The 18250-nt window shown below is 37.1% G+C and overlaps 1 protein-coding gene across 1 annotated transcript in view; it reads right to left on the bottom strand.

Annotated features, from left to right (window-relative positions):
- Positions 1 to 18250, bottom strand: part of LRP1B (LDL receptor related protein 1B) — a 702645-nt gene that overhangs the window by 293330 nt on the left and 391065 nt on the right. The window contains exon 9 of the mRNA XM_087955711.1: positions 16401 to 16572. Within this exon, the coding sequence (XP_087811837.1) occupies positions 16401 to 16572 (172 nt within the window). The remainder of the gene's footprint in view (positions 1 to 16400; positions 16573 to 18250) is intronic.

Here is an 18250-nt window from a genome sequence, read left to right as displayed (position 1 = left end):
ATGGAATGAGAAAGAGATTCAGAAGGGACTTTCCCTAATTTCTCAGGCTAAAAAGAGGCCCTGGGAGATTTTCAAGATACTGTTAAGATAACTTTACAATAAAGTACTGTTAGTCATCTGGTCATGTTTCCTGTATGGTCTGCCTGGAAATGCTAACAATATGCATATATTATTAAGTTTTTATAGTAACAGTTTTTAAGTCACTCGATTTTTCATGAGCTAATGTATGCTTCAAAAATGCTTCAGAATTATTTGTAAGAACTGACTGGTATGATGCACAAATGCAAACTCGGCAACTTTTGTAAAAATCTGGAAAAAGATGTTACTGCTTTAAGGAATCAACACATTCAAGCAATTATTCAAGCAGCAGTGCTATTTCCCTGGGATAAGGGAATGTGGAAAGAAAAAAATATATGCATTTTAGTGAACAATAGAAAGATACATGTCTCTGTAAGTTCAAGATCTGGATCCTTTGTTTAAAAGCATTTCCAAAAAATTGTGTAGCCCTAATATGGACATATCTCCGGATTTTTTTTTATTGTTGCATTAATGCAAAAGAGGAGACTATTGTTTTAATTTTTTAACAACAATCATAACAAAATTAAACGTATATTAAAAGAATGATAGCAATGATATTAGTTAAAATAGAAACCAAAAATTACATATACACTTTGATCTGAGAGAAAGGAGGAAGGAAAAAAAAACATAACCAAAAGGGTTAGAAAATTTTTCCTAAGCAAAATTGTAAATTTAGAATGTAGTTATTGATACCAATCAAAAGTTTGGGATAATGTGGAGTGGAGCAGCTGTCCAAGCCAAACCTACCATATATATCGAGTAGTGAATTGCTATCCCTTTGCTGGGGGGGGGGAGACCCTAATTTTATGTGGCTTTTTTCAGTTCTTGTGCCCTTCTAGGATTGGGGTTAGTGAAGAAAGTGAATAAATTGGAAGGCAGTTGGAAAGTTACAGATTACAGATTAGGAACAACTGAAGATATCTGATGCATTCTTAATCATGTCAAGACACTCATTAAAAAAAACTTATTAAAAAGAAATTCTATTACATGCCACAGAGAGATCAAGTTACATGACTAGACCTTGCCCTCCATTTAATTTAAAAGGGGGAATGAATTCTAATGAAAAACCAACACTTTGAATTTGGTAGTAGAGATCCTGGCAGCACAGATCCCTGCACAATTTCTCGATCTTTCACATCAGAAAATGGAGTTTGCACAGTTTGTTATCTGAGATAAGTCTCATTCTCAGCCCAAATTTAAACCTTTCAGTAGCTGAATTTGATTGGGCTGGAAGGAGGCTAGTTTCAGAATGGAGAAAGGGAGCAGTATTCTTAGTAACACAAGTCATGAAATTAGTATGTTATGATGAATATACATTACAAATCTTGTTCTAGAAAAGAGGACAGGGAACCAATTTTGCTTTTACTAATTGGAAAAAGATGGCTGAATTTATTAACCTTTCATACAACAACATTTTATGCACTAACAATTTATAATCCCATTAATTTTTTAAAATTAGGATCAGACACTTTTAATGAGCAAATCAAATTTCAAGTGAAGAAGCTAGTTAATGGTATGTGGAGACTTGCTCAAATGTAATGAGAATAAATTTTTAGGAACTTGTCCAATGAAGACCACAACTTTCCACTTTTCACAATTAATTATTACTAAATTTTCAATCCAATCAGTCATAAAGAAAACCACTATTGCCATCATAAGTAATAACATTTCCTTTCAAATATTTTCATATTCTGACAGGAACAAAGCACCTTTTTCTCAGCTCTAAGATCTAAATGTCACCTAAATAATATATTTGTTTTTTCCAACAAAAATTGTATTTTGTTTTTTGCCACATGCTCTGATAATCCAGCAAACTGGCCAGTTAATGGCAGATCCACCAAGCAGAGGAACTTATTTAAATAGATTGGTATTCAATTTCAGTTCTCCACATGTTGGTGCTGTTGTGAATTGCTTTTTGTTAGATGGGAGCTATACAAATGTATGAAATAAATAAATTAAAAAAGAGAAATTAGGTCTATAATTACTGTAAGGGAAACAAATGTATTAAAAGAGTATGCAGATTTTAGAGAGATAAACCCATACACTAGAGAAAGATAACGAAAGCAGATATCCTAAATATAATCCTAAAAAATCCTAAAAATAAAAATCAAGGTCTGCAGAGGAATTGCAAAATAATAAAGTTCAAGGAAATAGTGTTTATATTAGTAAATAAGTGCTTATTTGAAACTGAATAAATTCTGAATTTGAAAAGAAAAACAGATTTTTGTGGATAGGGATGTATCCCATCAATATATATTCACAACAAAGATGTGTGTATAAATGAATCATAAATCTGACCAAGGAAAAGTTACTTTAGCAAAAATAAAAACAGCAATATTAAAAACAAGGGCTGATAAATCATAATAAAAGTGGGTATTTAATATTCCAAGAAGCATATGCCTAAATGTAATGCAAATTACAGTAATCTATGTTATTTTATGCAACACAATTGTAAATGTTTGCTAAAAATGGACTTTCTACCATTACAAAAGAATATCATCTAATATTAAAAGGAAAGAACAATGCAGCTAATTTGCTGGAATTTATGCAACGTAGAACAAACAAGTTGCATGCATAATAAAATAATAATAATTGTGCAAAATGGTTTGGACATATAGATGTTCTCTAAATAAAACAATAAACAATGAGGATTTAACCATTAGGTTGAAGTTTGTTCCTATAGGAAACAAATAGAATTCAAGTGTAACTCTTTTCTATGAAAATGAAATAGTTTTTTAAGGATTGAATTCAAACAGCCGTTAGAGCATATTTTTTTCTGACCTTTGTTTTCCCATGCCAATAAAAAAGAATGGTAAAATCTACTTGATAACATTAATAGACTATCACTCAAAGTATATACTTGCACCTCACTCTTCACAAATAAAACTATACTATTTGAGAAATTCAAACTATGAATTTATTTATGTTAAAAAAAAGCAACCCTGACAGAAAAATAAAGAGATCTTAGGTGTCAGTGGCAGAGAAATTTAAAACCAGGAGTTTGAAAAATACATGCATAACAAGGCATAAAACATGAAAATGCTCACATTAAGTTATATTCCTAAGCAAAAAAAACATGGTTGCAGAAAGAAAACATCAAAGTCTACTGAGATTGGTGGAAAGGGGGAAGGAGAGAAGAAAAATTTAACACATATACAGCTCTGCAAATTCTCTACCAGGGCAAGCTAGAAATAAAATCCACATGAGTTTTAGAATGGGAGCAACTCAACTGTGTCACACCTAAAATTATTTGGATGAAAAGCTAATGCATATATCCCTAAAAAAGAAAGTGAATTGTAGAACCCAATTAGAAATAATCCTGGACTGTCAAATACAAACAGGTACAAAGTTTTAGATTTAAAACACTGAAAAGTATATACATACATACATACATACATACATACATACATACATACATACGATTACTGAAAAAGAATCTGTAAAAACTAAAGAGAAAAAAAATAGCATCTGATTCAGAAGTGGCTACAGACACATAGTTAGACCCAGATCTAGAATTAACATTTCAAAGATCTAATAAAAGAATCCATGTTCTGTTTCTCAGTTACAGCAGAGGAAATAATCTAAAATACTCTGCTGCTCAGCTACAGCGAGGAATATGCCTTATTCCAATTCATGGAAAGAAGTATAAGGACTGCCAACAGAATAGGCACAGACATGGAAGAAAGCTGCATGACAAGAAATGAAATCCTTGCAACAACAACAACAACAACAACACCCCAAAAAACATAGATTCTAAATGAACTACCAAAGAGTAAGAAAATCACAGGGTCTGATTTTCAAAAGCCTGATGCCTATGGAAATGTCCAGTCCAGGGGTGGGATTCTACCAGTTCACACCTATTTGCTAGAACTGGTTGTTAACATTCTGAGCAGTTCGGAGAACCGGTTGTTAGAAGAAATTACTGGCCTAATCCTGTAAGGAAGGCAGGAAGGAAACATTCTGGTGTTGCTTACAGAAACTGCCTCTTTGTTACCTTATTACATTCTTGGCAGAACTAGACTTCCTGTCTCAGGAACTTCTCTGGAGTCTTTTTCCCCTCCTTTGCTGGTACTTTGCTTGTGTGGACTGACCATTCAAAGTTACAATGGCACTGAAAAAAGTGATTTATGACCATTTTTCATACTTACGACTGTTGCAGCATCCCCACAGTCATGAGAGGCCAGGGGAGGAGATGCGTGCCTTAATATGAGTGATATTGAGTTGGCCACACTCAGCCAATAACATGACCACCAAGCCATGTCCACCCAGTCACACCAAGCCAGGCCCACCACCTAAGCCACCCCCACAGAACCGGTTGTTAAAAATTTGAATCCTACCCCTGGTACAATCCCACAAAACTAGATTAGGATTGTCCCAAAGGTGCTTTTTTCAAGAGGCAACTGGACTTTCTGGTTTTTCTCTGAAGACGTTTCACTTCTCATTCAAGAAGTTTCTTCAGCTCTGAAGCCTGTGTGTGTTTCAGATGGGTCTCCTTTCCTAGAGGGAAAGGAGAGAGAAAGAGAAGAAGTGAGAGGGAAAGAGAGAAAGAGAGAGGGAGGAAGAGAGGGAAAGAAAGAGAGAGGGAGACAGAAAGAGAAAAAGAGAAGAGAGAGAAGAGAGAAGAAAGAAAAGAAAGAGAAAAGGGAAAGAAAGAAAGAAAAAGAGAGAGAAAGGAAGGGATAGACAAAAATGGGATGGAAGGAAGGGAGAGAAAGAAAGAAAGAGGGTTGGAGGGAGGAGAAAATGAAAGGTATATGGATGAGTGGATGGATAGATACATGGAAGGAAGGAGGGAGGGAGGGAGGGAGAAAAAAAAGGAGAGGAAGGAAGGATACAAACCCTGGCTTCAGAAGACTCTTTGAAACAGCACAGCAATCTAGGGCTGGAAGGGATCTCGGAGTTAATCTTCTAGTCAAACTTGGCAAGTTTAAGACTTGTGGACTTCAACTCCCAGAATTCCTGAGCTAATATGACTGGAGGAGAAATTCTGGGAGTTGAAGTCCACAAGTCTTAAAGCTGTAAAGTTTGAAGACCCCTGTTCTAGTCCAACCCCCTGCTCAGGCAGGAAAACTCTGAGGATGCCAAAATCTGAATAGAGGTTCTGGGAAAGGTGTAACAGAATCACACTTAGAAGGGACCTTGGGGGGAACTCTATACCATTTCAGAGAAATGGCTGCCCAGTCTTTTGTTAAAAACTTCCAGTGTTGGAGCACCCAGAACTTCTGGTGGCAAGCAATTCCAATGGTTAATTGTTCTCACTGTCAGGAAGTTTCTCCTTACTTTTAGGTTGCTTCTCTCCTTGATTACTTTCCATCCTTCTGGTGCTATGGAAAATACATTGTTTGCCTTCTAGTGCTTTGGAAAATATATTGCCCCCCCTTCTTTCTGGCAGCTCCCTAAAAGCCTGTTGCCTATCACCCTCTTGGGCAAAGCATGTGAGCCATTTCCTCCTTTCAGTGGTCCATGAAAGTACATCTATAGTACGTAGATAATAAAGTCAAAAAAGATGAACAACATTTTTACAGAACTATAGATATGTTGAGGCTGGGTGGCAAGGAATGGCTGGGAGGAGAAGGGCCAGGTGAGGCAACCCTTGATGTGAGTGACATTGAGTTGGTCATACCCACCCAGTCACATGACCCTAAGCCACACCCACCAAATAAGCCACACCCACAGAACTGGTAGTAAAAAAAATTGAATCCCATCACTGATGTATGTATGTATGTATGTATGTTTGCTACAAAAGCAAACATGATGGCCCAACATCTGCTGAATCCTGTGAAATGGAACAAACATTCAAAGAACTTGCCTGTCTTCACAAACTATTGCTACAGATCAGGAAGGAGAGATCATCCTCCTCAACAACAACAACAAACATAATAACATCAAGAAGAAATGGACAAAAGAATCACTAGTTTCATCTCCCTGCTACAACTAAAAATAATTTGATAATTTGAAACTACACCATTCTAACCATGAGGCTTTTTTTAAAAAAAGAGAAAACAAATTAACAAGCTTTTAGAGCAAACATTTATACTCTGAGGATTAGGAAAACATTTCCTTTTTATGGTTGCTGTAAAGCAGGGATACACAAAAGGTTAATCAGGATTTGTGGGTTGATTGTCGAGTGATTGGCAAAGGTTTCCAATTCCCAGTTGCCACATAGCAACACCAGTTAAAAACAAGGACTGAATTTTTATGTAAAAAGGCCTGAGATCTCACTTCTAGCACTGATCACTATTTGTGCCCAGAAGTATTCTGTACAGGTACCTTAATTCTCAATGTATGATTGCCTGCCTAAATCAATATTTTTCATCTGTTTGATAGATTTCATAATTCTACTAAAAACAAGGAAGACTTGCAACACTGAAACATGCAGAATCCTGTTGTAATGGAATGTTTCTACTTCAGGAATATTCGGAGTAATACAGTAAAGTTTTTTTTTAATAAGCAAGTTACTTTATTTTAATGTGAGAGACTGATTATTTAGAATTTGTAAAATTATGGATGGAATTGTTTTCCTTCCTGGGAATAATCATAATAATCAGTATGACATTTTGTGAAATAAACACATTTCAACTAAATATAATAACATCAAAACACATATACACCAAACTTGACAATTAAAAAATGTCATCACTATACTCATACATAATAACAAGCAACAGCAATAAAACAAGCATAATTCCACAGTTTTGAAATACCACTGGAGAGACCATCCCAAGTGATATGATTTCAAGATTTCAAATTCTCCAGAAGTCTTCTATTATTACAGTGCCATAGAAATAGTATGATAGGGTCATGGCATAAATACTTGAATAAATTAAAATAAATAGAAACTAGATAGAGAATGCAGTATATATTGTCTTACGAATTCAGATCAGATTAACTGGAGCCTAGGATAATATAATTGATTGCTGATAGTCTGGCTGAAAGTCTAGTTATTATTCTAGAAAAATCTTGCAGTATTAGAAAATTAGGGTTGAAAAGTTACTTAAAAATAGAAGAGAAGGGTGCCAAGGAAGAATGGACCAGTCTGTTAGGATTCCACCGTCAATCTGCATAGAAGGTTCTAGAGGAGATGATAAAACAATCAGTCCTAAGAAATATTTATTAGAGGTTAGCATGGATTTATAAAGAATATGTTGTGTCATTTTTTAAAAAAAATGCGTAATAGATTGAGGGAATACTATGGACATAATATAACTTGAATTATATCGGTAAAATATCTGACCAAAAATCTATGAGTGTTGCATCCAAAAGTGGCAAAGTGAAGCAATCTGATATAAGAATAACTATTACATACACAAGGGACAAATGTAAACTGGATCTTAGATTTAAAAAGGGAGGTCAGTCCATTCTTTGCATAGAATTGGTGAAAAAAAGAAATAAAGAGGTTAGAGCTTTGAGTATCACATACAACACTTGTGTTGGAAAAAGAAAAACAGTGCTCATTGGAATCTTTGATAGTGAAATTGCAATTCTTGGCTTCTACTACGGTTGTATAATTGGTTTCCTTGCACTTGCTGGGTGATGTCTAGAAATACCATGGCTCAATACTATACAAATGCTTTAAATCAGGACTGTGCTGTTAAAGTCATTGAAGCACCTGTGGTTGCATGAATGCTTGGCAAGGTGGTCCCAGTTGTCCTCATCAGTGAAATTAGTCATTATGCCTGCTGCTTACAGAGGCACTCCATGAATCTTGAAAAAGAAGCAAAGCTTCTTTGAGTAGCAAAGCATCTTGGTTGCCCAACCTTACCATAGAACATTTGCATGTTAATTATGTGCTGGATGTCAAGTACTCAGGTAGACTAAGAACTGGCTTGAAAACAATGCTCAATAATCCTTACCAAACTACAGTGAGAGAGATACCAAGTGAGATATAATGGAGTTTGGCACCAGACTCGTCAAAGGCTTTTTAAAAATTAGTCTGATGCAAGAAACAGAGCAAATGTTGATCTCAGATGATACAAAATTAGGGAGGATAGTTAATACTCTAGACAATGGAAAAAAATTCAAAACAATATTGATAAATTAGGGAAGCAGACTAAAAATGACAAAGGCAATTGAAATGTTCTTCATAAGAAAGACATATCAAATGTTTAGAAATAGGAACGGAAAGATCTGATTACTCCATGTGAAAATCTGGAGTTCTAACTGTTTATAAAATTAGTATGATTGATCAGTGTGGTGTAACCGCTAAAAAAAAATCAAATACAATTTCAGAATGTATTTACTGAAGTGTAATTTCCAAATCAAATCAAATAATAAAAAGTGGTTTCAACCAACTGTACATTATTTGTTCTTGCTGAGTTAAGCAATGATATGGTGACCCTATGCAGATGTCTGAGGGCTGTGAACATGTTGATGTGGAATGACAAGCTTCAACCAAAACCTTGCAACATTGAGTGGTTATGGGTTTTTGGGGGGAGGGCTGGTTCTAAGACTATACCATCTCTGGTGGTGGATAGGATTCCACTGTCCCAGACTGACTATGTGTGCAATCTGAGGGGAGTGTCCCCCTCCACTCATAACTCCTGCTGGAGGAGCAGGCAGCAGCTGTGGCTCGAGGGCCTTTGCATAACTTTGTATTCTGTAGCAGTTGTGCCTGTTTGTGGATCAAGGAGCTCTATTAACAGTCACTCAGGCTGTGGTCACCTCCTGATCTGACTACTACAATGTGCTTTACATAGGACTGCCTTAGAAGTGTATTGAGAAACTTCAACTGTTGCAAAAGTGCAGCAGCATGAATAATTATGTATGGCTGGAACGGTAACCAGTGTGTGTCAATTCATAAAATATTTCTATGGTCTTTTTAGAGTTGCCAACAGAAAGGGAGGGGGGAGTAGTGCGACAGCTTGGAAACCGAAAATGCATTCCAGAAATAGTTTTCAAAGATAGTAACTAGGTGACTGAAGTTTCTGCCGCACAAAATTCTAATTGGAGAACATGATTGATGATAGTTGGCTATGGATGTGTCCCATTGGAGAATATGAATTATGATACACCCAGGGGGTGAGGGAAACCAGGGTCAAGGGTGAAGATGAATTATGTGTCTCAGAGTCAGCTACACCCAGGCAGTGCCAGACATTTTAACTCCCAATAAATCCTTTTGAAGTTTTGGAAGTTTGGCTCAAGACTCATGATTTAATTGGGGTAACTGCCGGAATCCTGACAGCTAAAAGACTTTCACAATTCATCATCTTTACCGGGACACCTGATGCCCAGCCTCTTCCATCGCTTCCCGACATCTGGAATACACGGAGAGAAAATCAGGTGGACATGGCAGAAGGGGGATTGTCAGAGGCGACAACTCCAATATTTAATTAAGTGGAAGGGCTACCCCTTATCAGAGGCATCTTGGGTAAAGAGTAGAAACATCCAAGCCAATTACCTTGTGACAAGGTTCCATGCAGAAAACCCAACCAAGCCTGAGGTGGGTGGGTTGCAACCCTAAGTCCTATACCTGCAATGAATTTGTTTTCTTTTTGTGTTGTACAGGTCACCTTCAAGAAGTGAAGGAAGGGGAACCAAATGTCAACTCATAATAATAATAATAATAATACTTTATTTGCGGTCACAGACCAAAACACAAGTACAACAAAAGAAGAACATGGGAAAATTAATCATGAACAATTGGTCACCAAAAACTTGACTAAGGGGAATTACAGCATTCTCCTCTGATGGTTACAGCTTTTAAAAAAAATTGGAAACCTGAGAAGTGATGTATGAGGAGCCATCCCCTAGACAATATGAGAACAAATTACTAACATTGGGTCTAGAACGGTTTGTTTCAAGGAGAGACAGTAACTTAGATCTGCCTGCGTTATACATAGGGCAATATAAAAGGACATGCTCCACCGTTTCAACCTCAGGTCTGTCACAGGGGCATAGCCGCTCGTTAATCGGAAGCCTCTTAAATTGCCCATCCACTAGTGCTGAGGGCAAGACATTAAAGCGAGCTAGGGAGAAAGCTCTTCTATACTTGGGAATGGTTAGAGTGTAAAAATAGGAAGCCATCCTCAGTCTGTAATTATTAAATTGGCTGAAGATCAGAGGGGAGCAAATTTTGTTAGCTCTGGCTCGTAGATATTGAAAGTCAATGTCTACAAGCTGTTGGACTACCCTAAATTGGGCGTCCTTAAGGCCATAATCTCCCAGGGCATCATCCCCCATAAAACCTAGCATTTCTTCATCAGCTCCCTCTCCCAATGAGAAATATGAGTGTCAGCAAACGCCAGGGAGAGGTAGCTACCAGGAACTGCCAGAAAGAGCACCCAAAACCACCATTTAAAGGTGTTAATCCATGCCATACATTCGACTGATCGAGTGCCCAGTTCCAGGTACATCGGAGCAAAACCAACACAAGAAGGAAGACTCCGAAATTTTCTTAAAAAGACAGCCTGGATTCTTTCAATACAATCCTTGAAGCCCCGTATCCATATGGGAATTCCGTAAAGAGTTTGAGCCAAAGTTTTGGCTTTGTAAATACGCAGAGCAGAAGGAATAAACTGGCCTCCTTGGGTATAAAAAAATCTTAAAATCTGCTGGTGACTACAGGAGGCCGAATTCAGCACCTGGGTTCGATGTCTAGTCCAAGCACCGGTGTTCTGAAATTGAATACCTAAATACTTAAAATGGAAAACCTGCTTAACAGCATTACCATTGATAGCCCAGTTATACAATTTCTGGGCTCTAGAGAACACCAATACTTTGGATTTGTCGTAATTAATAGACAAGTGGTTCTCAGCACAGTAGGACCCGAATGCAGAAAGTAATCTTTTCAGACCTAGCCTTGATGGGAAGTGAGATCTTCGTAGTTGACAACTTTGGGGCATGGGACTCAATACGTCCAATGTGAAAGGCCAAGTCAGATAAGAATAAATTAAACAAAAGAGGAGCCAGAACACAAGCCTGCCTTACTCCATTCTTAATCGGGATAGGATTTGAAAGATCTCCCTGCAGACCACACCTGACCTGACTAGAGGTCTGGTTGTACAAGGATCTAATTAGGAACAGAAGACATCTATCGATAGAATTTTTGAGCAGTTTTGACCACAACAGTCCCCTAGGGACTGAGTCAAACGCTGACTTTAGGTTGATAAAAGCAGTAAAAAGTTTCCCACCTGGTATGGTAGTATATTTATCAACCAGGTGCGCTAAGACAAAGCAGTGGTCCAGTGTGGCACAGCCCGCTTTAAACCCAATCTGTTCAGCACCAATAATATTGGACTCCTCAACCCAAGTGAGGAGTCTACGTTGGAGATATTTAGCATACAGTTTCCCAATGATGGAGAGCAGGCTTATGGGATGATAGCTGGATTGTTCTTATTTCCTCATTTAAAAACTGGAACAATAATTGCTAAACTCCAGGAGGTAGGGATCCTGCCAGAGGTATTGATATGCATGAAGAGTCTTGCTAAGAGAGGAATCCACCACTCGGGATTGGATTTTAGCAGATCAGGGGGTATAGCATCAGGGCCAGGGGAACTCATAAAATAAATGAGGAAGAGGAGCCAAATAAATACTATCTTTGAAAACTATTTCTAGAATGTCAACTCATAAAATATTTCTATGGTCTTTTTAGAGTTGCCAACAGAAAGGGAGAGGGGAGCAGTGCGGCAGCTTGGAAACCAAAAATGCATTCCAGAAATAGTTTTCAAAGATAGTAACTAGGTGACTGAAGTTTCTGCCATACAAAATTCTAATTGGAGAATCCCAACTACCGGGAATCCTGACAGCGTGTTTATGGGATCAATTCAAGCTGCTGGTGTTGACTTTAAAGCCCTACAGAGCTTGGGACTTTAGCCAGTTCTTCTTTCTCAGGCCAATACACCTCACAGGGCAGTTGTTGTGGAAAAACAGAAGGTGTGTGGATATGTTCATCACCTTGAGCTATTTGTAAAAATAATAAAGGCAGGAAATAAATAGATTAAATAGATGATAGATAGATGACAGATGATAGATAGATAGATAGATAGATAGATAGATAGATAGACAGACAGACAGACAGACTCTTTCAGATTTCAGATTTCATCTGCCTGTCCTACCAGATCCCATAGGATGAGTATGTTATATATTCCTTCATTGAGGGAGGTACATTTGATGAGCTTTTTCCCGCATTGCCTACAGCTTCATTGCTCCTTAGCTTTTGAAAGCCCCTCATGATCCCCAGCAGGCCTGGGGACCCCAAGGGATGGTTGAACATAAGATAGCTTTGTTGTTATTATTATCATCCCTGCCATCCATTATTCTCTTTTTTCCGACTTCTGCTTTTATAGTTTTTATTTTTTTAATAATTACATAACTGTTTCAGTTAATGATTGTGTTATATTTATTGCTTTAGAGGACTGCAGTAGGTTGCCCAGAGTCAATTTCTGTCCATATATGGGTGACCATATAAATTTATTTACATATATAAATTTAGAATGAATAAATGTAAGGGTAGTTCAGAAATTTATATTCCAAAAAATAAAGAGAACAAGTTTCTCAGATCTTAATTTCTAAAGCAAAATTTCTAAAGAAATATAATGAATGTGGATGAATACCTAACCTATTCCATGGATTTCAGACATAAAAGAATCAAATAAAATGTCAGTTTCATCTGTCATCAACTGGAACCTGTCAATTAGCAGGGTTTTCAAAGTGGATTTCTTCAAAGGCCGGATCAGCAGTTCTCCTCCACGGACCAGGCGGGGAGGCAGGAAGGGGGAGGGAGATGGATAGACACCTCCTACAGCACCTTGCCAGCTAAAACAGGGCATGGGGGCCACATGAGGCCCCCCATTCCCCATTTGTGGCCTGGATACCTCCTGAGGGCACTTTGGTGGCCAATGCGGGCCATGGGGGGGATGTGTGGGACCCCATTGCCCATTTTTGGCCTCCACGGCCTCCTGCAGCACTCTGTTGGCCAAAAATATTTTGGCTGGTAGAGGCACCTTGGTCCAGTCCTTTGATATTTCCAGGCTGGCCCCACAAGCCAGATCTAAGCACCCTGTGGGCCAGATCCAGCCTCTGGACCTTGAGTTTGACACCCCTTATCTAGATGTTAGACAGTGCCAATTCAAACCTAGAAAATGATTTTCTGAGCAGCCAATCAAGAGTGGGAAGATTTACCCCTTAGGTACGTTTTTTAAAAGAAGGGACACTTCCTTGTCTTTACTTTTCATGGGAAAAGTGGATGTGTAAATTGCCAAACTGGCTCCAAACAGATGAGCAGTGCCTTACTGAGCCTTACTGAGTTGGAGGTCCAAGGTAAAATACAATAATATTGGGATTCACAAAAGCTAGAAGTGTGTTAGTGTTTCAGCTTTGTTGTAGGCAAAATTATTTGAATGGTGGTGCCTTTTATTTTGCCTTTGTTCCAGGTAACTATGCATACATAACTGGCAGTGCTAATATCCTCAGAAGACTTAGTTAATTTCTTTTTCATTCCCTCTGTCCCTCTGTCCTGTCTTCTTGGCATCTCTTTAATTCTACAATTGTGCATACTTGCATACTTGCATAATAAAATACTTGCATTCTTACTGTGACAGTGACTCATAGTCTGAAAGGAATGAAACCATAGTACATATAAACAGGTTCTCCTTGGGAGATTGGGAACAGCAAATGAGGATTATAGCAATAGCACTTAGACTCTGGGGAAAAAAAAACTGAGGAAGAAAAAAAAACCCCCCCCCCCCCCCCCAAAAAAAAATATAGTAAAAATACACCCCCACAAAAACAACCCCCCCCCCACCCAATTTTTTATCAAAAAAAAAAAAACACCCCCACCAAACCAATAAAAAAAAACACCCCCAGAATCTAAAAAAACAACATATACCACCCCCCCCCCCCCCCCCCCCAACCCCCCCCCCCCCCAAAAACTACAAACCCCCCCCCCCCCCCCCCCCCCCCCCCCCCCCCCCCCCCCCCCCCCCCCCCCCCCCCAAAACCCACCAAAAAAAAAAAAAAAAAAAAAAAAAAAAAAAAAAAAACAAACAAAAAACCTCACCCCCCCCTTTCCCCCCCCCCCCCCCCCCCCCCCCCCCCCCTTCAAAACCTCCCATCTTTTTTCCCTTCCTTTCCACCTATATACCACTTTATAGTGCTTTACAGCCCTCTCTAAGCGGTTTACAGAGTCAGCATATTGCCCCCAACAATCTGGGTCCTCATTTTACCCAGCTCGGAAAGATGGAAGGCTGAGTCAACCTTGAGCCTTGGTGGGATTTGAACTGCCAAATTGAAGGCAGCTGGCTGCAGAAGTAGCTTGCAATACTGCACTCTAACCACTGTGCCACAGAGGCTTAATCTTTTTTTGAGGTAATTATGAGGTAAGGCTTAGAAATCCTCAGAAGGACCAACAAACCATGTCCAGATGAATCTGTATTTGCAAATATCCTGTAATTCCAGATGATTCCTTTTGAAACAGGCAAGGTCAGTGTATTTTTTTCTCATATTTTCATTTAGATCTTCACTCCATAATCAAAACATAATAAAAATTAAGCAATACTAATCAAATATTTCATAGCTACCTCTCTAAATGTTAAATGTAATTTTAAATGACCTTTTAATTATGCCACAAGAATTTTTCTCTCTTTTCTGCTTAGTAGGTTCTGTGTTCTTAAAACATACATCCAGGCCCTTTGAAATTAATGTTTTAAGAAATCTTATCAACTTAGTTTAGCTTACTTTAGCGTGTGCACATGTGCGTGTGTGCACATGCATATTTCTCACTGCTCACTTGTTTTTTCTCTAATTGGTTAATATAATGCTTTGTAACGAAACCACCTTCTGCATAAAAATAGCATATTTACTAGTCATTTATCATTCTTACTTGTGCAATTATTCACATGTAATTATTCACAGCAGTTCTTTTTTGTGTATACATTTCTTTGTATTTGTTTATTGAAAGTTACACAGTATACAGCCCTTTTGAGATTAGTAAATTATAGTAAAAAGGTCACAAAAATAACGGTACATTTATTTTTCACTTCTTTATGATCAGTGCAACTTATTTCTTTTCTGACATTTTCTCCATTTCTGTTCAAAATAATTGAGCATTATGGTGAACAAGGCAGGAGTGGAAATATCTAGTGGCTATTGAAGAGGTAATTTTTGAAAAGCCAAATATTTATCCTTAGCAGCATGCTACATTTGCAAACTTGTAACCACAGAAAACATAATTACAAGCTATGTAAGTGTCTCATTGTTGCTATTAATTTATTTCTGTAAAGTTTATTTTCAACTATTGTGGATATTCTAATATGAAAAGACTCTGAATCAGTCATCTTATTGGATATATTTATGTGCCTATTATTAATCGATTTGTCCTATGCTAGTTTAATTTGAATTATTAAATAAAAATTACAGATGTGTTCTGCGCTGTATACACCTCATTGTGGTACTAAAAACTGTCTTGCAAAATTACTCATAACTCTGTGAGATGAAATCAATGACACTTTAATTTTTTGTAATGTTAGTATTCCTTTTTAAAAAAGGTGAAAACCCCATTATTTACTTTCTCACAAAATACTGAAAAACTTCAAAGTATCTCCCCTTAAGAAATTGCTATATAGATTGTATGCAGAAATATAATACAAAGCCAGGATAGACAAGACAGCAATAGGCAGAAAATATCACCTCTGCAAAGAAACTGAAGAAACAGTGAACCACCTAGTTAGCTGCTGCAAGAAGATCACGTAGATTGACTACAAACAACGACATGACAAAATAACAGCAATGGTACATTGAATATCTGCAAGAAATACTACTTGCCTGCAAGCAAGAACTGGTGGGACCACAAAATAGATAAAATAATAGCACAAAGAAGCGGAAATGCCCTGGGACCTAAGAATTCAAACAGACAAATATCTGCCACATCACACTCCAGACTTAACAACTGTCGATAAGAAAGACAAAGAAGTCTGGATAGGGGATGCAGCAGTACCTGGAGATAGCAGAATAGAAAAGAAAGAACTGGAAAAAATCACAAAATACAAAGATCTGAAAGTAGAAATAGAATGCCTGTGGTAAAAGAAAGCAACGGTAGTACCAATAGTAATAGGTACCTTGCGGACAATCCTAAAACAGATGGAACACCACACGGATACCATCGGCTCCAACGAAATCATTATCAGTCATACGATAATATACGTAATATTATGAATATAAAATTAGATGAACCATTGTTATTTAATCCTTCCATTAAACCCTGTAAAAATTCATATCTATGCTGAAGAGCAAATATGCTGAACTTCATTAAATCCAAGGTTAACATCCTAAACTTAAATAGCAAATAGAGCATTAAATGATTACAATTAAGATTTCTGGTTGCCTACCTGTTGGCTGTATTCTCTTGTGGTAAACAATGATATCTTTAGCATTTTCAAGTCTCATTAAAAACTTCGTATCTCTGCTGTTAAATCTGTTAATTTGTATGACACTGAAGTTGTCTGAATTTGTTGCATACAAATAGTCTTCAAATACTGCTAAACCATATAGATGAGTAACCTGAGGGAAAATAATACAAATTATATATATGTGTGTGTGTGTGTGTGCGTGTGTGTGTAGATAGATATAGATAGACAGACAGACAGACAGATAGATGATAGATAGATAGATAGATAGATAGATAGATAGATAGATGTGCAATATCAGTTTCTTTTACTTGAATAGTGATGAAAGGTTGTACATAGAAATTAAGAATGAAAGTCATAACTAGAATGTGACTATTGGCTAATGAGAAACTCATTAAGACAGAAAGCAGAAATGAATTTTGCTTTCTTTTCATTTGAACAATGTGCATTTATTTTAAGAAGCTTTGGAATGAGAAATAACATTTGCCACTTTTATAATAAATACCACTCTCCAGAATTCTTAGATTCTCATTTTTTATTCTAAGTGTTTCCAATTCAGATTGCAAGGATGAAAGTCTGACAATTATGTTTTGAAAAGGTGGAAAAGAAGCAATATTCTGACTGAAACGATATAGAGATGCAATAAGCTAAATTTGAGATGTATTGCACAATTTTATGCCAATTAGGGATATACGGATTGGATCTTTATTCTTCAGCAGATCATTGAGAACTTTATGAATGTAAGAATAGAAATTTGTTCTATGTCCACTGATTTACAAAGAGTATGATGACGTGAATAGTTTTAATTATGGAATATGTTGTGTGACTATGATTTTGAAGCTTAGTTACTGAATGGTTGGCAAATAGTGGTATAAGTGGAAGTAAAGAGATGCATAATAATAAATGAAATGCTTAGTGAATGTTTCAGTACAGAGCAGGAAGTAAATAAGGGTGCATATTGTCCCTTTCATAGTTACATGTATTATGAACAATTGTGTAATAAATGCCTGTGTTAAGGTAAATGTCATGTGAGTTGGGGATTATGGATATGTGTACAGTTCTGTATGGGAATTTTAGAAGTGTGATGCTTAAGAGCAGTAATGTGAATGTCCAAGTACTTTTGCCAATATTGTTGGCTAAAAATCCAAATAATCTAGTGAATGTGAGATACTTTTTCCTATTCTGCTCATATGAAGTGAGAGTTGGATGTTACAGGAGAAATATACAAGGAAGTTAAATGCAGTTGAAAATAATTATTTAACTGTAGGTGGTAAAACAAAAAAAGATAAATAATTAATGGGTAATGGGTGAATATGGATCAGATACAATGGCAAATAATCAAAATGAAGGGTATGATTATGAGGTTTGATCAAACAGAGAAAATGAATGACAATCAATTACAAAACAAATAGATGAAAAAAGCATCAACAGGTGGAAAGACAGGTGAAAGAAAAAAGTTGGGGTTGGATAAAGTTAACCAGAACCTTAAATAGGAGCCAATGAGATGTTGAAAATCAAGATGAAATATTGGCAGATAGATCTGATAGGGGGGCAAGAATTATTATTTACTATTTCTTACTCCTTTCCTGCACATTGATAATCTTACCTACCCCAAAAAGGAATGCAAATGGGAAATGAAAGCAGTTCAGGGTCCAGCTATATGTTTAATTTAATGTATTCCAAGCCCAAAGTCATATAATTGTTTAATATCCCATTTAGGTCACCCTCGGGAGTTGACTATGTGTGATCTGCCTGAACATTTGTAATGTTCCAGTGTTCATCTTCTCCTTCATCAGTTGCTTTTATTGTCAAGACATTTTAATGCTATAACA

The sequence above is a fragment of the Notechis scutatus genome, chromosome 1 (assembly GCF_049901735.1).
Source record: "Notechis scutatus isolate UNSWTSFEM ecotype Mainland chromosome 1, rNotScu1.2, whole genome shotgun sequence".
Classification (NCBI taxonomy): Eukaryota; Metazoa; Chordata; class Lepidosauria; order Squamata; family Elapidae; genus Notechis; species Notechis scutatus.
The sequence above is the reverse complement of the archived record's forward strand: the minus strand, read 5'-3'. Positions and strand labels throughout refer to the sequence as shown.